Raw genomic sequence first — 26,254 nt, forward strand, 5'->3', positions numbered from 1 at the left:
AGAAGCCACACAGCAGTGCAGACAGACTTTATTAGTGATATCAATACAGCAGAGGTGCCCATGGAGCAGGGGGAAGGGACCCATGCCTGGACCAGTCCCTTCCTCCTCCTGCCCTTGCTGGGTCCTAGGAGGATAAGGCCTGGCCTGGACCAGTTCCTCCTGTTCCACCTGAAACACATGGGGATGGAGAGCCAGGGCTGGCCTTGCTTCCTGCTCCTCTTGTTATCACTCCAGTGTTAGCGATTCCTTGAAGGGATTAGATCTCTCCCTCCCTGGCTCTTAGGCAGGGAACCCTAGCTATGGGGGAGGGGCATATTTGGGAGGTCTGAGGCCTAGGAATAGCCTCTAGACCCCTCCCTAACCCACACCCTTTAGTTCCCTGGGGCCCAACACAAGCAGGTGGAGGGAAGGTGGGGGCTTCTTCATGGGGTATGAGTCCCCAGCCGTTTGGGCTTCAGGGAACCCCACAGCGACTGAACACCCCTGCGGACAGTCCACCCTACACGCCGTGCCACAGACTCAGCAGGGGGTGCTGGGAGGCAGGAGGTGGAGGCCTGGGAACGGGCATCCAGACACTTCTGGTAGCGAAGCTGCAGAGGCAAGCGGGGCAGTCACTCTCCAGCCTGCCTCACATGGGACCACACCACCACCCCACCACCCTACCTGCTTACCATGCACGCAGCCTGCACAGCCTCTGAGAGGCTGGCAGCATTGGGCTCGCACCAGAACATGTGGCAGCAGAAGGAGGCTGGGCCAGCAGCCATGATGAATGCAAACGTGTGGACATCTCTGCCCACAGCCAGGAAGGAAAGGAAACGCACCCGACACTCTCCCAGCACTGCCTCTGTCTGCAGGGAGGGAACTCAGTTAAAAAGGAACACCACCCGCACTGTGTTCCACATCTTAGCAGCAGCTCTTCCCCTCACCCCCCGTCTTCCCTCCATGGCAAGGCACAGCCATGACTTCTACCTCAGCTCTTTACCTGCTGGTGCAAGATGGTGAGGGTAGCAGGGGCCACACTGACATGACTTGGGGTCCACTGGTCACGGCTGCTGGAGGACAGGACTGACTCGAGGGCCCCATTAATCACATCTACCCCTAGAACATATGGACACAAGACACCACTGAGGGTAGAGAGAGGATACCCCAGCTCTACCCTAGACCTCTAGCTCCACCCAATCAAACCCAGGGCCTTTTCCCCATCCCACTTTACCAGCCTACAGCTTGGACAGTGCTGTCCAAGTATCCCTTCCCTGGGGCTCTCCTCCCCTGGCTTCAGTGACTGGACATTTTCCTACTTTTTAAGATCTTGAATCCTATTCTCATTATTTTCACTGGCTCTGCCTATTCCTCCACCCTTCTGAACTGACTGACCTCCCAAATCTTGCTCTCTCAGTGCTCATCCCACTCAGATACCACATTGCTTCACACCAACTCCCAAATCAGTCCCTACAGACCAGTCCTCTCCTAAGAGCCAATATTTTTTTTTAAGATATCCATTTTGAGAAGTGATTACTCGGTATCACAGTGTGTTAAGTAAGTCATTACAGTGTATTACCTCATTTGTGCCCACACAACACAACTTCACAATAGATAATTTTTTTTTTTCCCCTGAGACAGAGTCTTGCCCTGTTGCCCAGGCTGGAGTGCAATGGTGCTGTCTCGGCTCACTGCAACCTCTGCCTCCCAGGTTCAAACAATTCTCCTGCCTCAGCCTCATTAGTAGCTGAGAATACAGGCACCCACCACCATGCCCACCTAATTTTTGTAGTTTTAGTAGAGATGGGGTTTCACCATGCTGGCCAGGCTGGTCTCAAACTCCTGACCTGGTGATCCCCCTGCCTTGGCCTCCCAAAGTGTTGGGATTACAGGTGTGAGCCACTGCGCCTGGCCCTACTTTATTTCCATTTTACAAATAAGAAAACTGAAGAGATAGGTAATATGCCTCAGGTCCCATCCCTTGATGGGGGACCTGAGTTCAGGAAATCTGATTCCAGAGCCTGGGTTCTTAGCCATGCCTTTCTCCTACCTCTTCTCTGTATTACTAGTTTTCAGAACTAGAAGGGCTTTCAAGATCTTTGTTCTACTCAAGAATGTCTACAACATACTCAAAGGCCAAGGAACCCAAGGTTCCTGACTTTTAGATCAATCAACTTTCTTATAACGCATGGTCTCCTCCACCTCAAACCATAAACATTTCCCCTCGTGGATTCCACTTTTGCTTGCACTCAGCAGAGCACCAAGGCAGAAGCACATGGTGTGGAAGGCATCAGTTTTAGTCCCACACTCATAAGCTGGCTGTGTGAGCTACTGTCTCTGCGCGATGCCAGTGCAAAAGGCACATGCCTCTGTGGTCCACTCCCAGACCCTCTGCCCCTTTTAGTGACTCTCAGCTCCCACTAGGAGCAGACCATATGGACTCTTTGTGGGCAGAGAACAAATGTCTTCTTTGAATGTCTTCTCCCGTCTTGGCCTTGCTCATCTTTCTTCCGGCTGGATCATGGCCAAACTGCTCCCAAAAGGATCCAAGTCTTCCAAAAACTGGCCTCACAGGAGCTGTCAAGCCTCATATTTTACTGCTCCCTGAGCTTCAAATGATTTGCGTAGCATTATTATTAACAATTAATCCTGGCAACTGGCCTGTAAGGCAGATGGGGAATGCAAAGCAAGAGAAGAGAATGCCCTTGAGAGACACAGACGGCAACTGAAGGAAAGCCTCTGTCTCAAGTGCCTTTTCCCTGCTGGACTGAGAAACTCCAGATTGTCATACTTCGGGTCTCCACCTAGGTACTGCCTAGGAAGCCATCCCTGCTGCAGGGCAGGGAGAGGACAACTTTTGAGATAACTCTTACCACAACATCTTGTAACTCCTGGAAAACTTTTTTCTACACTGGGCTGTGGCCATCCTAAGAACAGAAATGGGAATTTAATTCATCCCTCTGTCCCCAGTTGTAACACAAGGCTTATCTGCTGAAGAAATTCCAGATGCATGATCAAGTCACTCTCAGAGCAGCATGGGCAAATGCACCCAAACTGGTAAAACCAAGTGTCACAGAAGTGGATAGGCCAGGTCAGATTGCAGAGTGCTTCAAAAGCCAGGCAGAGGGGTGTGATGTTTACAACATTTAGGCCAGGGCAACTGGAAATCTCAAAGTTCAGGTGTGTGAAAGGGACATCAATGTCAAACTGATGAATAGATGGGACTGTGGGAGGTGGAGCCTGGCCTCAGAGTTTTGGGAGGTTTGGCAGGGAAGTGGCGAAAGCAGTGAAAGCAGTGGAGCAAAGTCTGGAAAAAGGTTGTCAGATTTGCTAACAACTCAGGACTGAAACCTACACCTTGACCTCCAGCTCCAAATGCAATCCTCCTTAGCCTGCTGTGCTTTTCTTTTCTTTTCCCTATTTTTTTTTTTTTTTTTTTTTTTGAGATGGAGTCTTGCTCTGGCACCCAGGCTGGAGTGCAATGGCGCGATCTCGGCTCACTGCAACCTCTGACTCCGGGTTCAAGCGATTCTCCTGCCTCAGTCTCCTGAGTAGCTGGGATTACATGTGCCCGCCACCATGCCTGGCTAATTTTTGTATTTTTTAGTAGAGTCAGGGTTTCACCATGTTGGTCAAGCTGGTCTCGAACTCCTGATCTCAGATGATCCACCCACCTCGGCCTCCCAAAGTGCTGGGATTACAGGCATGAGCCACTGCACCCAGGCTCAGTTGTTGCCTTCTAACATACTCCACAGTGTACTCATTTTATTGTCTGTCTCTCCTTGCTAGAATGTAAGCTACATAAAGGTGGGATCTTTGTCAGTCTTGTTCATTAATGCATGCCAAGAAGCTAGAATAGTACCTGACATGTATCAGGCACTCAATCCCACTTGTTGAATGAATGAATGATTAACGAATGAATACTGCAGCTTCTGGAGGGGCTAATATTACAAAGAGAGATTACAAAAGGAACATAAAATGAAGCAGGAAGTAAGTTTAGAGACCACTTGTCCAAAAGTGTGGAGTTGATGGGGCAGTCAAGGGTCTAGCAGTGAGGATATGAGTGAAGTGGTAGATGGAAAGGAGCACATATGGGAATGGGGGTAACAACTGGAAGAGCCAAGAAGGATTTAGAAATTGAGGATGAAAAGGAGGAAAGCAAAGGCGCAGGGGTCAGCATGCTTTTCTCACCTCCAGTTCCAAGTCTTTGGCAATGCCATTGAATCCAAATGAAATACCCACTCCTCTCTGCAAATTCTAGCCTTCTTTCAAAACCTCAGTCAATCTCCACCTTTTCTAACAAGGGTCCCCTCTTTCAGTGTAAGATTTTGGACATGAAAGTCAGCACGATATGAGGGAAAGCACAGAGAATTAAAGATGACCAGGGTTTGACTCCTAGGTCTACCTTTCCTGACCATGTAATCTGAAGCAAGTCTCATTTATTCATTAATTCATTCTTTTAAATTCATTCATCAAACATTTGTTGAGTTCTTCCTATGTGTCTTTTGACATGATGCCTGACCACTTCTTCAAGTAGCCTCTTTTCTTCTTCCCACCTCTCTGCTGTTGTCACTATCCTTGGCAGTTTCATTCTCCACCCATCCATTGAATGTTGCAGGGCACCAAGGCTATGGCTAGCCTTATTTCCCTCTCGCTCCAGGATGCCCACTTTCCAGGGTCAAGCTACTCTATGTGGCTTTGATTACCTCTACAACCCAATAATGCCAAAACTTCTATCTCCAGCTCAGACCTCTCCTCTCAGCTCCAGATCTGTGAATCCAGCTGCCAACCTGACTTTGCCTCTCAGTTTCCCCAAAGGCACCTCAAATTCAGCATGTCCAAAAGTGAGCTCACAAGCTCCACACTCAAATTGGCCTCTTCTAGCATCTGCCACCTTGAAAGAAAGAATCCACTATCCAGAAGATCCAAAAGCCAGGAACCCAGGAGTCACCCTTAATGCCTCTGTCCCTCACCCACACTGAACCAACTGCCAAGGCCTGTTGACTATACCTGTCTAAACAGCTCTTGAACCCATGCACTCCTCTTCAGCTCCACTGTTATCCAAGATACTCTCATTACTGGCCAGGACTACTGGAAGAGCCTCCTAACCGAGCTGCTCACATCCACCTCCACCCAATTAACATTCCCCTCCATGAAGTAGCCAAAGTGGGCTTTCAAAATTCAAATCTGATTAAGTCAAGTGCACTCTTGGAGACTTCAATAGCTCCCTGCTGGTCTTAGGATGAAGAAAAAAATGATTAGCGTAGCCCCTAAGGTCCCTGACCTGGCAGCCTGACCGCTGCCCAGCTCTCAGCCTCAACTTGCACTGGCCTTCTCTCAGTACTTTGGAAGTGCCAAAGCACCTCCCACTGTGGACACTCATCTTTTCCCATCCCACCTCCACCTCCATTCCACTTGACCACATTCACTTCTATTTTGTGGATTTCAGTTGAACTGTCACTTTCACAGGGAAGTCTTTCACGACCCCAGACTAGCCGAAATGCCTCTATTATATCTTGCTACATTCTCTCAGTGGATAACTCACACATTTATTTGTGTGATTATTTTTTGATTAATTACTGGTTTTTTTTTTCCTACCATAACCTTCTTCTTTTTTTTTTTTTTTTTTGAGATGGAGTTTCACTCTTGTTACCCAGGCTGGAGTGCAATGGCACGATCTCGGCTCACCACAATCTCCACCTCCTGGGTTCAGGTAATTCTCCTGCCGCAGCCTCCCGAGCAGCTGGGATTACAGGCATGTGCCACCATGCCCAACTAATTTTTTGTATCTTTAGTAGAGACAGGGTTTCACCATGTTGACCAGGATGGTCTCGATCTCTTGACCTCGTGATCCACCCACCTCAGCCTCCCAAAGTGCTGGGATTACAGGCTTGAGCCACCACGCCCGGCCAACCTTCTATAACCTCTATGAAAATGGGACTGTGGCTGCTCTTCTCTCAGTGCCTAGTCCAGGGCCTGCCACATGGTAAGCTCAAAGATACTTGTTAACTGAATGAACAAATAAATGACAGACACTATGAAAGCACTGAGTTAAGAATTAAGCAGATCAGGCCGGGCGCAGTGGCTCACACCTGTAATCCCAGCACTCTCGGAGGCTGAGGTGGGTGGATCACTTGAGGTCAGGAGTTCAAGACCAGCCTGACCTACACAGTGCAACCCCATCTCCACTAAACACACAAAAATTAGCCAGGTGTGGTGGCGGGAGCCTGTAATCCCAGATACTCAGGAGGCTGAGGCAGGAGAATTGCTTGAACCCACGAGGCGGAGGCTGCAGTGAGCTGAGATTGTGCCATAGCACTCCAGCCTGGGGACACAATGAGACCCTGTTTTCTTGTTTTTAAAGTACTTTGCAACAATAAAGTATGTGACAATTATGCTCACTGCTTCCTTCTCCTGATGCCCCTGGCCAATAGCTGGCGCTGTAATACTAAACTCAGCTACAGGCTGCTGCCTGGTGTCTCCAGTCATCTAACATCTGCCTCCCAACCCAAACAAAGCTTTTCCATGGGATGTAGGAGTGGGGTCTCCCTCTGTGCCTGGTTCGGCACAGCTCAGGTGACTGATACTCAGCAAAGGCGTGCTGACTGCTACTATAGGCAGGACAGGGAGGTGGGATGCATTTTAAAGGGTAGGAAGACACCAAGCATGAGGAAGGTTCTGGTAGAGGAAGTGCTAGAAGGCACAGGGTAAGGGCAGAGCTTTGGGATCAAGGTAGCGGCCCCTAGGTATAGAAGGACACACATACCAACAGGTTTAGCAACAGGTACATTCCCCAGGTAATAGACTTGGAACTTCTGGACCAACTCATTCTTAGGCGCTGGGAATTCCACTACGGGAAAGAAGAGGAGGTTGATCATGGTGGCAGAACTTGCTCACCCCCAGTTCCCACTGGCAGGGCATAAGCTGGGCACTTGCCCAGCCAAGGCCCTACTTTCATCTTGTCCCCTCCCTCCAGTCAAAGGGAAGCAGGGGACAAGATGAAAGTAGCAGCAGTGTGGCTCCGCTTATTGGTGTATTCAGTCTTCATGTGTTCATTTTTCTATCAGGGCTGTCCAGGAGCTCATGCCTTTCCTTGGGTCTCCCACCTTTGCCAACAAAGCAGAGCTGAACCTGGAGGGGTTTTGACACTAACCTTGGAAAGGGACATCCACAAGTTTAGAGTGGTCCAGGGAGAGTCCATTTACCAAGCAGCGGGCATTACGCCGTTCGGCCATGATCTGAGGAAGGAAGGGAGGCGAGGAGCCAGGGAGAATTTGTTAGAGCCTCACTGACCTGGGCCCCCCCCACCCCACTCAGTGACCCCACCCACACCCTTGTAGAGCGAAGGTGGCAGCTAGTCCAGGGAGTGGAGGGGGCCGTGCCTTAGAGCAGATCTCATGCAGGCTTGTGGCGATGTTCTTGGCGGGTGCCTCACAGCGAAACACGTGGCACTTGAGCATCTGGGTCAGCTTATCACGAGCTACGTAGGCAAAGTCCCTGTTGGGGGAGGGGCACCTCAGTGTCTCCCAGTGCCAGCCAGTGCTGTGCCTGGTCCCCTCCCCACCTACGTCCTCCCTGCCCAACACAGCTCCTCCAGGCCTTCTGCCCACTGCTGGTCCCCAGTAGGTACTGCCTTCTGAAGGGAGGGTAGACTGGCAAGCATGCTGAGGGGGAGGGTAATGGTGGAGCATAGCAGGTAGGAAGGGGCAGGGCACAAGAGGGGAGCTTGGACACTTCCAGGCATCTGGTCCAGGTGTAGGAGGGGGAAAATAAGCATAGTACCTCTCTCTGGGTCCAGCAGCATAAGAGAAGCAAAGAACAGAGTTAGAGAGAGGACTCTGATGCCGGATGGACTCCCACCCTGGAATCCCAGGGCCTGTTCCCACCTTCCGCTGTCCCGCCCGACGCCCCACACGCGGATGCTGATGATGGGCTGGGCGTGCAGCAGTGCCTGGCTCTGTGGCTCCACTAGCTTTAGCGTCTCGTCCTCCAGCTGTAGTAGCAGATCCTTTCCCTGCAGGCCCAGAAGCAGGCACTCAGTGGGACTCCAGCTGGAATGGTGGCTGATCTTTGCCCCCTGCAGCTCAGGGAATGTTAGCTACAGCTCTGGGGCCCCTGCTTTGGTGTCAGACCACCCACACTGCTGGCCTCACTCTAGTAGAGGTCACCTGTCATCTCTCACATGGACTCCACTGTTGTTAGGCTACCATCTCCCAAGGTCCCAGCCACAGGGATGCCACTTAGGGTGGGCCAATATCCCCCTTCCTTTCCCACCCCACTGTGGGCAGGTCAGATCTCCCATCTCTCACAATTTCCTTCATACTCCCACAGCACCACCCACCACTGGCTCAGGTCCTTACTTCCCCCCAGCCCCCAGACATGGGGTCATGCAGGTTGTTTTTGTGGTAAGAGAGCTGACGGATGCAATTGTTGACTGCCACACTGCTGCGTCCAGGGGCCAGCTCCTCCTCAGTCATCTCTACCCAGCCTAAGGAGCGCACGGCGAAACACTGCCAGACACAGAAGAGGGACAGGAGGTAGAGGATCTGAGTCAAACTGGCGAGCCCCCAGCACAGGACACAGCAGAGTTCCTGACTCAGAGCGTGGCAGCAGGCAGGGTGTTCTGAACTAAGACGGAGAAGCTCCCCAGACAGGATGTGGTTAGGGAGAGGGAGATGTCAGATGAGACCCCGGCTAGTACAAAACAGCAACTGAACCAAGACTATGAGGGCCCCAACTGGGCTGTTGAGCTGGTCGATTTAAAAATTGAAGTGCCTCCAGCTCAGACACAGGACTCTGTGCTGAGACAGGAAGAACTCCTAACTCAGGACCTGGGGAGCTGTGCTGTGACCCCTCAGAGCACAACATGAGGGGCTGTCCCACATATAGAAGGGCCCGGCTTTAGAATAGGTGTCAGTCTTGAACAAACCTTGATCCCTGGGTTGGTATTCCGTGGGGGAAGCTTCTCCTCCTCTTGGGGCAACGGCTCTGGGCTGAAGGCAGATGGTAACACTTAGCACAGGGCCCCTATAAATGGAGCTGTCCCAAGGCCCCTTCCAGACAGAACCATCCCACTGCCAGCCCACCGCATCTGGTGGCTCACCTGAGGCTCTGAGCTGGGAAGGTCAATGTCCCTTCCTCAGGTTCCTTCAGTCCCAGCTCCCTTGGGGCCTCATCACTGGGTTCATCCTTGGGAAGGGGATTGAGGACTCAGGATTGAAATGATACCCCTTCTCCAGCTATCTATCCCCTGGTAAAGCAGGTCCCCTTACCCACCTTCCAAAACTCTCCATCCTCAAAGCCTTCTCCGTGAGTAAAACCCGTCCAGGTGAGCTAGGAAAAGGGATGGGGCAGTAAGTGGGTATCTCATCCTACTCCAGCAGCACACAATCCCTCCAGCCCTGGCCCAAAACCAGCAGGCCTGTGAGCCTCACCTGGGACTCCTCTTGGGGGCTGCTCCCCTGTGAGGGGGAGGCCCGGCCGGGGGGTTCCCACTGGGTGGTCCCTGTCGGGATGTGCCAGTAATAGGTCCCTGAGGTGTCCTGGACCCTCATCCATCCAGCCGGCAGGTCGGAATCCGTCTCGAAGGCGTTGGGGTTCCAGAAGGAATCTGCCAGGCAGGAGGCTTGGTGAGGGTCAGCCTACCCAACAAGCAGACAGCCAGTGCTTATGCCCAGTCCTCTCTGAGACCCCATGGTTGAGAAGGGTTGGAGGAAGAGCTATATGACAACACAGTTCCTGCTTCCTCCTAGAGCCTACAGTCTGGAGTCACCACATGTGGGGTCACTAGTAGGGAACATAGTTCAGGTCTCCTCCTGGGCCCTGCTAGTGGCTAATGTGGCCACACTGTGGAAAGGAGGAAGGCAGGGAAGAAAGAAGGAAGGGAGCAAGGGAAGTTGGGTGACCCCAATCAACCTCCTTTCATACATATCTATATCTCTGTACAGGAAGGTGAACACTTTCCAACTCCTGCACGCATACATGTACACACAGACACACAACACATGCAAGCCCTACCACATACCTGTGCAGTCACAAACACCAGTCTATGCAACACAGAAAATGCCAGCACAGATGGCAGGTATCACACACAGGTGCACATGTATGTGCAGGGGCAAACACACACACCAACCTTAGCCATACACTTAGCAGACACCACAGAAGTATGTGCGCATGCAGCTAAACATACCAGCCTCTGCCACACAGGTGTGCAGATACCACACCACAGTGGTCCCTAATACACATATGGGTACCACACATATAGGCAGACCCACACTCAGACACACAGCATACATCAACCCCTGCCAAATGTGTGCAGACACCACAGACACTCACTCCCTGACCCTTGCCGCACAGTTGCAGGCAAACATGTCATGCACATACACACATACCTCACATCTGTGTCATACACCCTTTCTGCCGGCTGAGTCACACCACTCCATTCCTCCCTGTAACCCGCTCATGTGTCCTCTAATTCTTCTCTCTCTTCCAGCCCCACCCCACATGATGCCCAGCCTCGTGCTGCCCCTCACCTGGGCTGCTGTCCTGCAGGATGATGGCCAGGAAAAAGTCCTGGGAGAACATGGCGCTCATTCCCGGCCCCTCCTGCCTCCACCCTCCCTCCTCACAGCCCCTCCAGCCCAGCCAGCTGGGCTCACAGCCTGGTGCTGGGCTGCAGAGAAAAGCTCATCCCGCCCCCTTCTCACCAGGGCAGAGCGTCTGCCAGGCAAGATCCTCCCCCGCCTGGAGCTTGCTAGGGAGGGGCCAGGACCACCATGCTAGGGCATCTCCTTTGGGGGTGGGGAAGGGAGGAGAAAGGGAGATTCATGAGACCCCAGCCCCTCCTGCTCACACCTCTTCTTCCTTACCCTGGTTCCCCTCTCCCAATCTTGAATCTCCATCCCATCCTTCAGTGGTCACCTCAGTGCCCAAGCCAAGCCCAGTGTTAGGGACACCAGGGGACTCAGCCCCTCAGGAATACCCCAGCTGCCTGGGGCCTGCCTTGTATTGCCTATAGCTCTCAGCATAAATAGGGTGTGGTTTCAAGGCCTTCAGGGATCCAGCCCCTGTCCAGGACATACACAGCCGTTTGAACCCAAGGGTGGGCTTTGAGGTCCTGGGCCCCAGCAGGCATGAGGCTGGGCTTGGGGCTTCCCAGCACCACCCCCGCCCCCGCCTCACCTGCCAGGGCCCAGCTAGGCTGCAGCGTCTCCTCGGCAACCGCAGCACCAGGACCGGCTGGGAGTGCCCAGACTGCTGACGTGCTTCCCGTTACCAGGGAAACCTGGAATCCTGACTGGTCCAAGAGGCAGCACTAAGGGACAGACAGTCCCAAGACCCCGGCTGCTGGGCAACCAGACACAGTGGGGCTGGGAGTAGGCGTGATTACACCAAGGTGGCTGCACACCTGATGAGTTACTCAGGCAGGGTGCTTCACCATCCTCAGCTTTCAAATGACGTAGGCCCACGGACATCCAAAGAGGAGGGGCTCTTGCCCATCCACCTTCTAGGCAGCCATCACCGCTTCTCCCCCTCCCCGACTCCCCCCCACACCTCACACTCTAAAGAATAAGGTTTGCAGCTAACCTGAAACTTAGCTGAGGCTCAGAGAACACCTGTTCTTCCCCAGACACCCTCCATTGCTTCAGGACTCTCCTGCTAAAACCTTCCAGGAACACCACACCTAGGGCCTCCATGCCCTCCAAAGCCACTGCTTCATGAAGGCTGGACACTTCTGGAATCTGGGGACCAGTTTGCCATCTCCTGACTGAGTCACACACACCAATCCATCTGCCATCCCTGCCAGCCTGTGCCTTCCTGCTTCGAAGAGCTGCATCCTTCCGATCTGTCCTGGAAGGGCAGCTTCTCCCCGCTTGGCCATCTGGGAGGCCCTTCTGGAGCTTGGCACATCTCCCTCCAAGCACAGCTCACCCAGGCTTTTACTTTCACACACATGCATTTATTCCGGAACACACACCTTCACTCCTGCATCAATTCATGCAGGCACTTACACATTAAATGTTCATGTATCATTCCTTCCTTCATTCATTCATTCACAAATGCCTTAGTGGCGAAACCAGGTGTACTCACTTGCTCAGGAATCAGTGATTGACTTAATGCTCTCCCCTTCTCTCCACCCCACATCACTAATGTAGCCCAGGCTACTTGCATTTTTTTTAACCTATCATTGCAACAACATTGTAACTGGTCTTTCTCTTCCTGCCTAGTCTCCTCCAATCTCAGCTGCACACTACAGCCCAAATGATTCTGCTGAGATACTAATCAAGTAATTTTCCAATTTAGTTCTCTTAATTGTTTTGTCACTGCCCTCAGGATGAAGTCCAAATTCCTCCCCAGGTTTTAGGTGCTGTCATGAATCTGTCTGCCTCTCAGCCTTATCTCTGGCCACTCCCCATCCCTTTTCTCTCTTTGCTTGGGACATGCCCCTCACCCTCTCCCAGCCCACCTCTATTTCTCTCAATCTTCACCTGGCTATCAGCTACTTCTCCTTCAGACATCAGTGTACAGGTACCTTCTCAAAACTAACCCATTGCCCTTTCTGCCACCACTCACACAGGCAGGGTCAGGGGCCCCTCCTGTACTTCCCCAGCCCCAGAGAGCTCATCACACTGATCATAACCACCTCTTTCTGTCTTTGACTCCTTACCAGGCTGAAAAGGCCACGAGGGTAAGAACATCTTTGCCCCATAGTATACATTTCCAGCATTTAGGACAAGGCCTGGAGCAGAGTATGAATCCAATACAAGTAGTAAAGTTTACTCATTCATCATTCATTTAATTCATGAATTCATGCATTTATGCATTCAATCCATAACTCTATGAATATCCTACAATAGGAAGGAGAAAATAATTTTTGCTTAATTCTAGCCTCATTCCTGCAGGAGCACAGACCTTCTCTGCAGCCCTCATGGTAGCAGCAACACAGTCACAAAAGAGCCATCAGTGACTTAGTCCCTTTCCTGGGCTGGCTCCCACCTCTATCCTCAACTCACAAATTCTCCACCAGTGCACAATCCTTGAGAATCCCCTCGCCATTCCAACATCCTTGTTGAGGTCACTGCCCAGCATGCCTGTCCCAGCTCTTCGGCAGTTCTGTCCTCCTACTCCTAGAAGCTTCATAGGTGGTTCATAGTTGCAGCCACCACAGTGACCATCCCAGGGGCGACTAAGCAATGAGGCCTCTATTTGGCCATTGACTCACACCCCTTTGGGTTGCAAACTTGCAACCTACAACCTGCAGACTGATGCAAGCCTCAGATGGACTGTGTGTGGCCTGCACAGTGTTTTTCAAAAAACAGAATTAATTGGCTAGGCATGGTAGCTCACGCCTGTAATCCTAGCACTCTGGGAGGCTGAGGCAGGCAAATCATGAGGTCAGAAGTTTGAGACCAGCCTGACCAGCATGGCGAAACCCGTCTCTACTAAAAATACAAAACTTGGCTGGGCATGGAGGCGTGCACCTGTAATCCCAGTTACTCAGGAGGCTGAGGTAGGAAAATCACTTGAACCTGGGAGGCAGAGGTTGCAATGAGCTGAGATTACACCTGGGGGATAAAGTGAGACTTCGTCTCAAAAAAAAAAAAACAATTTGTTGACATTTAGAAATTGGGCTATTTTATACCAATATCTAGTTTTCAGTTTCCCTTTAACTGGCTGCATTGAAACTACATTTTTCCTCACCCCAATCCCAAAAGTAATCAGCTGGAGTGGAGGAGGGGCTGTTCCTTTTCAAAGGAGTTGAGGCAATGATCACTAAAGGCCACTGACATCACAGAAAGAGACGCAATCAGAGTTTGCCTTTGGTAGAAGTACTTAATACCACCTATGAAATATTCTTGCAAAAGCAAAACACAAAAACACTCACATCTGAATCTGATCAAGGCCCTAGAACTAACTACCAATTTCCAGGAAATCCAGGGGAAGAGGAGCATAGTAAATAAAACCACACGATAGAGTCTGAAAAATCCAGATCATAGAAAACCCAGGACAAACAAATGATTCTTCAGTTAAAAAACAAAAGCAAAACTGCAAGCAAATAAATTAGAGGGGTAACTTGATTAGGCCAAAGACACTGGCTCATGCCTGTATGCCTAGTGCTTTGGGAAGCCAAGGTGGAGGATTGTTTCAGAACAGGAGTTCAAGACCAGCCTGGGCAACATAGTGAGACACTGTCTCTACTTTAAAAAGAGAGAAAGAGAGAGAGAGAGAGACAGATCAACTATGTATCTACTACTTGGATACTGATTCACACAATACAGACTATTTATTTATTTATTTAGAGACAGAGTCTTGCTCTGTCACCCAGGCTAGACTGCAGTGGTGCCACTGCAGCTCACTGCAACCTCCAACTCCCAGGATCAAGCGATTTTCCTGCCTCAGCCTCCCCAGTAGCTGGGATTACAGGTGCACGCCACCACACCTGGCTAATGCCTTTCTTTCCTTTCTTTTTTGAGACGGAGACTGGCTCTGTTGCCCAGGCGGGAGGGCAGTAGCACAATCTCAGCTCACTGCAATTCCTACCTCCTGGTTTGAAGCAATTCCCCTGCCTCAGCCTTCGAGTAGCTGGGATTACAGACACAAACCACTGTGACCAGATAAGTTCTGTATTTTTAGTAGAGACAGCGCTTTGCCATGTTGGCCAGGCTGATCTCAGACTTTTGACCTCAAGTGAGCCGCCTACCTCGGCCACCCAAAATGCTGGGATTATAGGCATGAGCCACCATGCCCGGGCAATTTTTGTTTTTGTAGAAAATGAGGTTTCACCATGTTGGCAAGGGTGGTCTTGAACTTGTGGGCTCAAGCAATCCACCCACCTTAGCCTTCCAAAATGCTGGAATTACAGGTGTGAGCCACTGCACCCGGCCTTAATCCAGCCTTTTAAAAAACATAAATATCAACTGGATATTCAATGACATTAAGAAATCATTGTTAAATTTTTGTAGGTACAATAATGATATTGTGGTGGAGTTTTTTAAAAAGGAGTTTTATCTTTTAGAAATGCAAAAGGAAACATTTATTTTTTTAAATTTATTTTTGAGACAGGGTCCCTCTCTGCCACCCAGGCTGGACTGCAGTGGCACAATCATGGCTCACTGTACCTCAACCTCCTCAGGCTCAAGTGACCCTCTCAGGTCAGTCACCTGAGTAGCTCAGACCACAGCAGCTGACATCATCCTCCCCGGCTAATTTTTTTGTATTTTTTACAGAGACAGGGTTTTGCCATATTGCCCAGGCTAGTCTTGAACTCCTGGGCTCAAGCAATCTGCCCACCTTAGCCTTCCAAAATGATGGGATTACAGGCGTGAGCCACTAAACATTTATAGATAAAAGTGTTTGCTTCAGAATCACCTAGGCTGGGGCCTAGAAATGGGAGACGGCATGTATGTAGCAAGATTAGTTATGTATTGATAATTGTTAAAACTGGGTCATGGGTAAATCAGGTTCATTATTCACTACTCTATACTTTTCATATGTTTGAAATGTCCAGAATGAGGTTTTCTTTTTCTTTTCTTTTTTTTTTGAGACAGAGTCTCACTCTTGTCACCCAGGCTGGAGTGCAATGGCACAATCTTGGCTCACTGTAACCTCCATTTCCCTGGCTCAAGCAATTCTCCTACCTCAGCCTCCTGAGTAGCTGGTATTACAGGCACACACCACCACACCCAGCAATTTTTGAAGTTTTAGTAGAAACAGGGTTTCATCATGTTGCCCAGGCTGGTCTTGAACTACTGACCTCAGGTGATCCACCCACCTCGGCTTCCCAGAGTGCTGCAGGCATGAGCCACTGCACCCAGACCAGAATGAATTTTTCGAAAGGGGATGGTGTGCAGCCCTAGGCTCCACATTCTCTACAAAGATTGCACAGTTGGGAGATGGGTATGGTGTCTGCCGTCTGGTGAGGATGGGGGGGTCTTTCCTAATTTTTCTTAGGCTTCCATCTACAGAACTCCAGAGTTGTGACTACAGCCCATTATCTCCACCCATTGTTCCTCAGCTTTTCCTGTATTCTCTACATAACATTAGAAAATGTGGAGACTCAGCTTATTTAAATGGGACATATTTAATGAGTAATCCTAACATCTATTCTCCTTCTCCCACCTAAAGGGTTTTGTTCTCTACCCTTTAGTCAATATCCTATTCCTGACAAAACTATATCCTTGCAATGGTGGTCTGTACAGGACATATGGATTATAAGCACACAACATCCCCAGTCTTTCCAAACAGACTTCTGTGGGGTTTCGCCATGTTGGCCAGGCTGATCTCAAACTCCTGACCTGTTGGGAGCTGGCTGCTCCCAACAGGCGTGGCCTGTTAAAACAGGGCAGATGGTTCCAAGGGCACCTAAGTGCACTGTGCTCTATGCATTGGTGGCAGTGTAACACAGGGCCAAAAGCTCAGGCCTGGACTCAGACCTGGTTTAGATCTCAGTTCTACTGTAATCTCAGCCTGTCTGTGGTCTGAAGAAAGCTACTAAACCTCTCTGGGTCTCTTTTTTTGTTGTCTGTAATATGGGAATAATCTTAGTATTTACCTCACAGCTTTATTGTGAAGATAAAGCCTGAAAATGCTGAGCAGAGGACCAGTTACCTAGTAAGTGTCCAGTAAATAAACTAGCCCACTTATCAACCATGGTGGCATGCATAATGGATAAATCCATCTATCAGGGCACACATGATGATTAGATCTACCAGAATATCCAGCACTCTCTGAATGAGAAAGCCTGGTGGACATGGGCTCTCAGCTCACATCAGGCTGGCACTGGCCTCTGTATGAGAGGCTTAACCTCTGCCCTCACACCCTCCTACATGCCCATGTCAAGTTCCACAAGGTACCTGTGTCCTCTGGGGAGCCATAGGAGGGACTGCCCTGGGATAAGGTAGCCCAGCTTGAGTCCTCATCACTGGCCGCACTGTTCCGCATGCCAAACAGGAGGATGGCACTCTTGCTGTGTTCCCGGGGGCCATCTGTAAGGGCTTGGGGCCCAGGAGGGGCCTCTACACCCTCCAGGGGCTCAGGCAGCCCTGGGGGAGAAGACAAGTCCTCCTCCTCCTCCTCCTCCTCGTCATCATCATCATCTTCCTCCTCGGCCTCCCCTGCTGCCTTCTCCTCTCCATCGTCTGGCCCCTGCTCTTGGGTGCTGATGATCAGGCCAGGTCCTCGTAGGCCTCGGTTGGCTGCATTGTGGGCTGAGAGCTCCAACTCAGAGTACAGGTGTATCAGGCCTTTGGGGCCCAAGGGTGCCATCTCAGGCTCATGGCTGGCCTCCTCTGCCAAGGTCAAGGTCACATTGCGATTCTGGTCACGGTGGGCCGTGGCGGCCCGACGGAGCTGATTCTGGCCCTCTTTTAGCCACTTGGCATTGGCGGGGCCTGGATCAGGCCCACCACCCTCCCCCATGGCGCTTCGCAGGTCCTTGGGTCCCACAGCTGTGGCCTGCAGCTTGGCGTTGAGCAGCTGGTTGTGGGCAGCGTGCAGGGGCAGGGGTAGGCTCAGTGCAGGGCCTCCGTGGCTGTTGGCATTAATGGCCGACTGGCTCAGTGACGACGGAACAGACATGGCCTTGGCAGCTCCTGCGGGGTGGGGAGGGGAGACGCTGTTGAGCCTCTGGTCCAGGACAGCAACATCCCTGCTTCTGCCCCAGGGCTATGCCCTGTGCCTCCTCATCTTCCTGTACTAAGCAGGCTAGCACCCATGGCTCTCTATCTCCTGAGAATGACTGGGCTCAAACTCTGTCCCAGCACCATCACTCCCATGACAGTCCAGGCCCAGGTCCGAGGTCCACTGCATCCCTGCTCTGAGCTTGCTGGGATGGCACAGCTGGTGCCTGCTCTGCCCTTGGTCCCCCCAGCAAAGCCTCTACACAATGGCTCTCTGTGTCTCCCCACCCACAGCTCATCCGCCCAGGGCTTACTCTGCCAGGAACACCACTAGCATGGGACTGGCTCACGTGTTCTGGACACTGATCACTGACTGTCCCTGTCCTCCTGCCACACTTCCATCCCAAGCCCCACCACTGTAAGCTCCCCAGGCTGTTTTCATTCTCATAAATTACTCAGCTCAACCAGCCCCCATGCCCACCCCATATCAAGGACTGTGAGGACAGGAGCAAATAAGCTGCAGAACCAGCCCCACAGGGTATAGCACTGGAAGGCAGGTCACAGAGGGCAGGCCCTTGGCCACAATTCATGGCTCCTCTGGCCAGCTGAAGCTACATCTTGGTGACAATTTCCATATTTCCATAAGTAGCTCCCATTGGGCATAGCTCCTGCGGGGTGGGGAGGGGAGACGCTGTTGAGCCTCTGGTCCAGGACAGCAACATCCCTGCTTCTGCCCCAGGGCTATGCCCTGTGCCTCTGCCAGCCCTTATAATGCCCTGTCCTGAGTCACTATAGGAGCCTTTCCCCTGGGTCCTCCAGCCTTTCAGATCTTTGTTTTGTTTTGATTTGAGACTGAGTCTTGCCCTTGTCACCCAGGCTGGAGTGCAATGGCACGATCTCAGCTCACTGCAACCTCTACCTACTGGGTTCAAGCAATTCTCCTGTCTCAGACTACCGAGTAGCTGGGATTACAAGTGACTACCACCACGCCCAGCTAATTTTTGTAGTTTTAGTAGAGATGGGGTTTCAAGATGTTGGCCAGGCTGGTCTCAAACTCCTGACCTCCTGATCCACTCACCTTGGCCTCCCAAAGTGTTGGGATTACAGGCATAAGCCACCATGTCCGGCCCAGCCTTTCAGATCTTTGACCAAATGGCACAGCCTCAGTGAAGCCTTCCTTGAACACCCATTTTAAAAACATAGGCTACCTTGGCCCCACCTCAGCAACCCCTAAACGCTTCCCTAGCGCCTGTCACCATGTGACAAGCCAATTTATTATTTACTTTGTCTATTGTCTCCTTATGACTATAATTTATAATTCCCACGTTGACAAGGATTTTGCCTTTTCTGGTTAAAAACAGTATGCCTAGTGCCTAGCATAGTCCTGGCACAGAGCAGGAACTCCGTTCACATTTGTTGAATGAAAGTATGAATCGGTCCCATGTCCTCCAGGCCTCGCTTTGGAATCTCCTCTGCCAGTGTCAGAAAACACTTTGGTTACTTTACTGTGCCTCATGGTGCCCCAAACTCCACCTGCCTTTCAGGTAAGAGAACAGCTCCCCCTGCCGACCCCTCCGTCCGACTGCCTCCTCACAGCCCCACTTCTCCGAAATGCAACCATTTGAGTCCCAACTGCCTTCCAGCCCACCGCCCAGGGACCCACCCTTGGGCCCCATTCCATCCTCCGCACTCTCCCTGACCTTCCCACAACTCTTGCTACTCTCCTTCCCGGACCCCCACGATAAAGTGCTCTCTCCCTGGACCCTCACCACCCCCCTATTTCAGTTATTTCTCCCTGACCAACCGCTGCCCACTTCTCTCTCATCCCGAGCCCTCCATGCAAGCCCCCCTTCAGACAGCCCCTACCACATTACTCCCTCCTCCCTTGATGGCCTCACTGATTCACTCTTCCTACCTGACCCTCCCCCCACCACACAATTCTCCCTCACTGACCATCCCAACAAACACTGCACTGCATTCTTTCTAATTCCCACTGTACAGTCCTTTCTCATTGATGTCTTATCTCAGAGTTCCCTATCACCCTGTTTCTCTGCTAAGGAGTTCTTTTTTCCCCCAACTCCCCACTATCCCACTTCTCTCTGTGTCCTCAGCACTAAGCACAGGTGCTGCAGCTGCCTAAGCAAGGCTCACCCATCTCTCCAGGTGCTATGCGCCCAGGTTGGAGTGCAATGGCATGATCTCAGCTCACTGCAACCTCCACCTCCCAGGTTCAAGCAATTCTGTTGCCTCAGCCTCCTGAGTAGCTGAGATTACAGGCACTCGCCACCACGCCCAGCTAATTTTTGTTTTTTGGTTTTTTTTTTTAAGTAGAGATGGGGTTTCACCATGTTGGCCAGGCTGGTCTCGAACTCCTGACCTCAGGTGATCTACCTGCCTTGGCCTCCCAAAGTGCTGGATAACAGGTGTGAGCCATAGCGCCCAGCCTCATAGCTTACCTTTCTGTGTCTTTAGTTCCTCAGACCCTAGTGTGATGCTGCCCATATATCTGTAAAATGAAAAAGGTTTCTGTGCATGTGTCTGCCTCACGTGTAGCTGTTGATCTGCTCAGTGTGGTTCCGCCTGGCCAATAAGAAAACTCATGGCCAGTGGAATAAATGAAGAAAAAAATAGACAGCTCTGCCTCCTCCCAGAACCACAGTAATTTTCCAAAAATGGAAACCAGATTGTGTCACTCCTTGGTTCAGAAAATTAGAGGGCTCACCACTGCCTTTAGGATAATGTCTGCACTCGTCAGCAGAACAACCAAGAGCCTCCTTGAGCCAGCTCCTATAACCTGTCAGACCTCCCCCCACTTCCCGCCTCCTTTATACCTTATACTCCAGCCACATGAAGTGTGTGGCAGATTCTGGAACATGTTGCACACTCTTAAAGCCCTGGGTCTTTGTTTATACTGCTCCCTCAGCCTAGAATTCTGTCTTCCCTTGTGAGGACCTCTGCTTGTATTTCAAAACTAATCTCAGCAGCCACAGCTTCTGAGCAGTCTTTCCTATTCTCTCCCCACCCTCAAGTGACTATTCTCTTCTTCATGTCTCAGAACACCTGGGACCACATTCTATCAGAATATCTGAGATGGTGTCTTATTCAATTTCACATTCCCATTACCGGAGAGAGTGTGCCTTGTGCCGCCACAGACTGGGCTGTCATGCAGAAGGAAAGGAAGGATGAACAGGAGAGACACAGCGGGTGGGAGGAACTAAGAAGCTCAGAACTGGCTGGGAATAGGTACCAAGAAAGGCTGTGTGGCCCAGTGGGCTGGGGAGGAGCAAAGAGTGTGTTTGGGAGGGTGTCAGAGAATGCCAAAGAGTCCCTGAAAGGGAAGTAAGATGGGACAGGAGTTCTGGAGAGGTGAGGGCTGAGATCTAGGAAAACGGAGGGAGAGCGGTAGCTTAAACCAACATCTTGGCTCAGACACTGTTCAAGAGTGGCATCTCCATGGGTTTCAGGAAGTAGAAGACTCTGCCATGCTCAGAGGACCTTAAGGATGGCAGGCCCTTCTCTGAAGCAGTGGTGTAGAGAGCCAGGTTTCTCAAAGGTCGGGCTGAGACCAACCTCCTTGGCACTAGGAGATATGCTCTGAGAACGGTGCATAGGCTGTGAGGCTGAAAGAGTGAAGAGCCAAGTTGACTGCAGGGCAACCCCGCCAATCTGGTCACCGGGGCAGGAAGTATTAGAGGAGGATTGGGGAAACTCTGTTTAAGTGCTGAAACCTGAGCATCTAGCCTGAGGTAGTGTGGTCACCAATACCCCACTGCTCGAGGTCAAAAAGATAACCTCAGTCCAATTTTTTAAAAACGAAACACAACCTAACTTCTCCCCTCTCATTGGAGTTACCAAAGGATGCAAAGAGCCAAATAAGTTCTGATTCAAGGCAGGGAGCTAGGCAGGGGCCCCAGGGCAGGAACTGAAAGAAGTAGCCACTAAACCTGAAGATCCTGGTATCAGACCACAGGGGCAGGGGTTGAGTCTTGCCCAGTCAGGAGTCATGTAATCTGACAGCTTACCATATGCCAGACACTGTGCTAGACACAGGGGAGAGTGGAAATGGTTCCTCCTCTGGAGGAGTTCTCGGTTTGGGGGGAAACAGGCACTGAACAAGTCGTTATGACACAGTGTAATGCCAACATCTAGAACAGTGCCTGGCACCCACAGCATTCCCTATTTGTTGACTGAATATTATGAAGGACGAAGAGCAGGACATTATAGGAACCTGGGGTTTACTACAGCCCGGACATCAGTGAAGGCCTGCCTGAGACTAGGACACAACTCTGTGGCCCACCCCTGTCAGAGGATGGGCCCTCCTAATTCACAGAGGAGCCAGCCAACTGGGTAACATCCTCAAACATAAAATCCAACCAAACTTCAGCACCTATCCCTTTCTCTCCCAAAAACCAACGGCCTCACCTATAATTTGGATTCTTCCTAAGATGCCTTTCCAGGAATTATTTACCACTGTTTATCTATTTTCTCCTCTATAATCAACCTCTCCTTCTCAATAGGACCCACTATCTCCCAACCGAACCTGACACTCCTCCAGAGCCACTCACTGCTCTTTCCTCCCCCATACAGGGCAAACTTCTTGAGAGAGTTGTCTCACTCACTGCTGCCACTTCCTCACCTCCCACTCACTCCTCAACCCTTTCCAAACCTGCTTCCACTCCCAACACGACTCAGTAACAGCTCCCACCAAGGTCAACATGACCCCTATGTCATTCAATCCAACAGACACAGTCCTCATCTTGGGTGCCCTCCCGGCAGCATCTGACCCCCCGGATCTCTCTCAGTGGCCTCCACTCTCTCGTCTCCTGGCTTACTTTTACACTTCTCATTACTGTTTGCTGGGTTCCTAGACTCCTTTGCTGGCTCATATTCTCATGCCCCTTTCTCTTTCTCATCCTATAATTGATATAGGTATTCATTCACGTCCACGGCTTCAGTTATACACTGATGATTTCCAAATTCACATCTCCATTTCAGACCCCTCACCTGAGCTCCAGACAAGTACATTCATCTTTCTATTCAACAGCCCCACTTGGATGTCTCAAGCTAATACACCCACTGGCGTTTCCCACTCCCACACACTAACTGATCCTCTTTCAGGATTCTGGCTCATGGAATGATACAACCCATCCTATTCCGTGAATCTGAAGTAGGGGCACATCCTTGACATGTCCTTCTCCTGCACTCCCTATGTTCAATCCATCCCTCTGATAATTTCCTCTCCAAGAAAAATTTCTAGACTTCATTGACTCTCCACATCCACTACCATCAAGGACAAAGACCTTAAGACAAAATTCTTTTTTTTCTTTTTTGAGATGGAATGGCAAGACCTCAGCTCACTGCAACCTCTGCCTTCTGGGTTTAAGCAATTCTCCTGCCTCAGCCTCCTGAGTAGCTGGGATTACAGGCACACACCACCGTGCCTGACTAATTTTTTCTACTTTCAGTAGAGATGGAGTTTTGCCATGTTGGCCAGACTGGTCTTGAACTGGTAACCTCAGGTGATCCGCCAACCTTGGACTCCCAAAGTGTAGGGATTACAGATGTGAGCCACCACACCCAGCCCTTAAGACAAAATTCTTAACGTGGCCTAAATTTCCTGCTTAGTCTGGCACCTGCCTTCCTCGTCCCTGCTCCTGGCTTTGGTCACTCTGCTCTGCAGCCTCAGTGGCCTTCTTTCTGATTCCTCAAAGACATTATGTGGTTTCTTTCTACAACGTGTTTGCACATGATTTCCATGCTGCCTGGGACCTCTTCTCCTACTCTCTAAGTTGAATTAACTTCTACTCATCCATTTTATTTTAGTTCAAAAGTCGTGTTCTCAGAGAAGCCATCCTTGACCCTCTCTCCCTATCCCCAAAACCAGTTTAGCTGCTGCTCTTGATGTTCTCAAGGCACCATACAGCTTTTCTTCATGGTATCTAGTACATTTGTAATGTTATTCTTATTTGATTTTCCTCCTAGATTGTCAGCTCCGAGGACCCAACTCTTTTGCTCACAATTATATCTTCAGGACCTAACACAGTGCCTGGCATATAGTCGCTGCTCAAATCATATGTGTTGAATGAATAAGTGATTGGAAGCACTTTTCTTTTTTTGAAACAGAGTTTTGCTCTTGTTACCCAGGCTGGAGTGAGATGGTGCGATCTTGGCTCACCGCAACCTCCGCCTCCTGGGTTTAGGCAATTCTCCTGCCTCAGCCTCCTGAGTAGCTGGGATTACAGGCATGCACCACCATGCCCAGCTAATTTTTTGTATGTTTAGTAGAGATGGGGTTTCACTATGTTGACCAGGATGGTCTTGATCTCTTGACCTTGTGATCCACCTGCCTCGGCCTCCCAAAGTGCTGGGATTAGAGGCTTGAGCCACCGCGCCCGGCCGGAAGCATTTTTTAAAGCAACACTCTGGGTGCTGTGTTGAGAATAGTTAAAGGAAGGTAGGCAAGAGGGTATGCTATTAAAGGAGTCAAGGAAAAAAAAAGGTGGTGGCTGGGATTAACTTGGGTGGCAGTGGGAAAAGAGTGAAATGAATGGATTTGAGAAATATTTAGGGAGTGGATGTGACAGAACTTAGTGAAATGAGATGCAGAAGGTGAGAGGGGGTTAATCTTGAGTCTTGCTCATGACTCCAGATTGGCAAATAGCCATTTCTGAGATTTGAAGGAAGAAGGGATTTGGAAGTAGGGTACAGAGAAAACCAGGGACAATAACTCAACTTGGAATCTATAGGTTTGGAATTCCTGTTTGTCTTTCAGGGAGATGTCAAGAGGGCAGCTGGATATATAAGTATGGATTTCAGGAAAGACGTCTGAGCTGGATACATATATTTGGGACTCATTAGCATATATATGAAATTTGAAGCTTTGGGAGTGAATAAAGTATCTGGGGAGAAAGAACAGAGAATGAAAGAAGACAGCTCGGGACAGAGCCAAGAGCCTCGCCAGCATCTAAAGAGAGAAGGAAGCAAATGAGATTGAGAAAGCAGGCAATGCTGCAGGACAGAAAGCAGGAAAATGCTTCAAGGAGAGAGAACAGACCCCACGGAATACTATTCAGAGGTAAAGAAGATAACAGCGAAGTGTCCACTGGAGTTCTCCACCAGGAGATCTCCAGTGACCTTGCCATGGACAGTTTCAGTGGGTGTCAGGGACACAGAGTGGAGTGATTTTAAGAATGAATGGGAAGTAAGGAAATGAAGACAGCAAGCGTAGACTCTGAAGGGTGGCGAGAGCTAGGACCATAGCGGGAGGGGCTCAGAATGCAAGAGATACACAGGCAGACTCAAAACAGGTTAGGAATTGGCAGTGGGAAAACTGCTCCTAATGAGTGTTCCTGCCAGTGCTAGGCCCTGGCTGAGCTGGGGACACAGCCGCCCCAGGGCACACCCCTCGGTCGCTGAGGGCAACAGAATGCCGCTTGACAGATCTGGCCTGGGATCCCTGCTGGAATCGGCGGCAGCAGCGTCCGGCCAGCCCACCCCACCCCAAGTCCCCTTCCCGGCCCTGGGCCTCCCCTCCCCCAACCCCCACCGCCCCTCGCTTCGCGTCCTCCATACCCGCCCCTAGTCACCCCGAGGGGCAGGAGGTAAAGGACAGCGTAGGGGGCGATGTGAGGACCCGAGGGGACCATGCGATGGAGGGTATGAGAGGACGGTCTACAGGCGCGCGGTGGGAGGGCGGCCCGGGGATGGGGGATGGGGCCCGGCCCGGAGACCCCGGCTACTGCGGTGAAGAGGCGTCAGGGTCCACCGGCCGCTGGGGATCGGGGCGCAGCCACCCCGGCTGGGCCGGGGCAGGGACAGCTCCTACCTGCGCGGCGAGGCCCCGGGCCCAGATGACGGAGGTGGCTCAGGCTGCGGGGTTCGGGCTTCGCCGCGGCTTCTCCATCACAACATCCCCCGCCCAGGAGCGCGCGGGCGGCGGGGCCGCGCCCCGAGCGGCGGAGGCGCGCGCAGAGGGAGGGGGAGGGGCGCCATCTTGGGGCGGGCGCGGGAGCGAGCTCGGCAGGCGCGGTACTTGCCGCAGCTTCCTGGGGGCCTCGCTCTGCAGGAGACCCTCTGCCCTCCGTGAGCCCCGCGGTCCAGCCCTCCCAGCAGAGATCCCTGCAGCCGCTTCCCTGGGACCCCTGCCTAGCGCGGCGCCGTCCTCCACTACGATGCCACAGACTCACCCTGCGCGCCCCGTAGGGCCCTGGCCCCGCACCCCCGCGGGCAGACGCGCGGACTAAGCTGGAGCCCCGGTGGCGGTGGCGGTGCGGGGACCGCGGCCGCGTCCGGAGGGATTCCGGGGAGGCAGCCTGCTCCGCTCCTGCTGCACTGCTCCCCGACGTCCTGATGGGGAGGCTCTGAGGACACAGCGTTGCTGATAATAATAGCTCCTATTTATTGACCACTTACACCGGGTCGGGCTGTGTTAAACTGCTGATGCGCATTAATCTTCACATCGGCCCTGTAAAATCACCAGTTTTATCCTCATTTTTCAGAGGCTAATGCTAAGATTAAGACAGGTAAAGCGACTTGCCCGCAGTCACAGCGACAAATTCAGACTGGAGCTTCAGTGATTCTTGACACTGAACTACCCCTGCTGCTGAGCATAAAACTGACATCAAGGCCTGGAAAATGTCAAGAATACATTTCTCCCC

At 51.4% G+C, this 26,254-nt stretch overlaps 1 protein-coding gene across 18 annotated transcripts; it reads right to left on the reverse strand.

The window, feature by feature from the left end:
* Window positions 1–12: 12 nt before the first annotated feature.
* APBB1 (amyloid beta precursor protein binding family B member 1) lies at window positions 13–25,967 on the reverse strand. 18 transcript variants are annotated; one of them, XM_035265617.3, is made up of 15 exons: window positions 25,423–25,531; window positions 20,054–20,103; window positions 16,833–17,570; window positions 9,414–9,589; window positions 9,256–9,312; window positions 9,083–9,168; window positions 8,909–8,972; window positions 8,340–8,489; window positions 7,866–7,993; window positions 7,362–7,476; window positions 7,133–7,217; window positions 6,746–6,829; window positions 983–1,098; window positions 672–848; window positions 13–590 (listed from the first exon to the last, which is right to left on the reverse strand). In XM_035265617.3, exons 2-15 carry the CDS (start codon window positions 20,097–20,099, stop codon window positions 423–425), a joined length of 2,190 nt encoding a protein of 729 aa, XP_035121508.3. In that variant the 5' UTR covers window positions 20,100–20,103; window positions 25,423–25,531; the 3' UTR covers window positions 13–422. The 18 variants fall into 18 exon arrangements, with proteins under 18 accessions (XP_035121508.3, XP_035121506.3, XP_035121514.3 ...); XM_035265615.3 differs by having other exon boundaries at window positions 9,414–9,604; XM_035265623.3 differs by lacking the exons at window positions 20,054–20,103; window positions 25,423–25,531 and adding an exon at window positions 25,784–25,967.
* Window positions 25,968–26,254: the final 287 nt, after the last annotated feature.

This window comes from Callithrix jacchus, chromosome 10, assembly GCF_049354715.1.
Source record: "Callithrix jacchus isolate 240 chromosome 10, calJac240_pri, whole genome shotgun sequence".
Classification (NCBI taxonomy): Eukaryota; Metazoa; Chordata; class Mammalia; order Primates; family Cebidae; genus Callithrix; species Callithrix jacchus.

Coding starts and splice junctions, on each gene's coding strand:
- APBB1 (XM_035265615.3), bottom strand. CDS start 20,099: ATGGGCAGCATCACACTAGGGTCTGAGGAACTAAAGACACAGAAAG. Junction 8,973..9,082: donor TTCCCAGCTCAGAGCCTCAG/GTGAGCCACCAG, acceptor ATCTGCCTTCAG/CCCAGAGCCGTTGCCCCAAG. Junction 849..982: donor TCACCATCTTGCACCAGCAG/GTAAAGAGCTGA, acceptor CCCTCCCTGCAG/ACAGAGGCAGTGCTGGGAGA.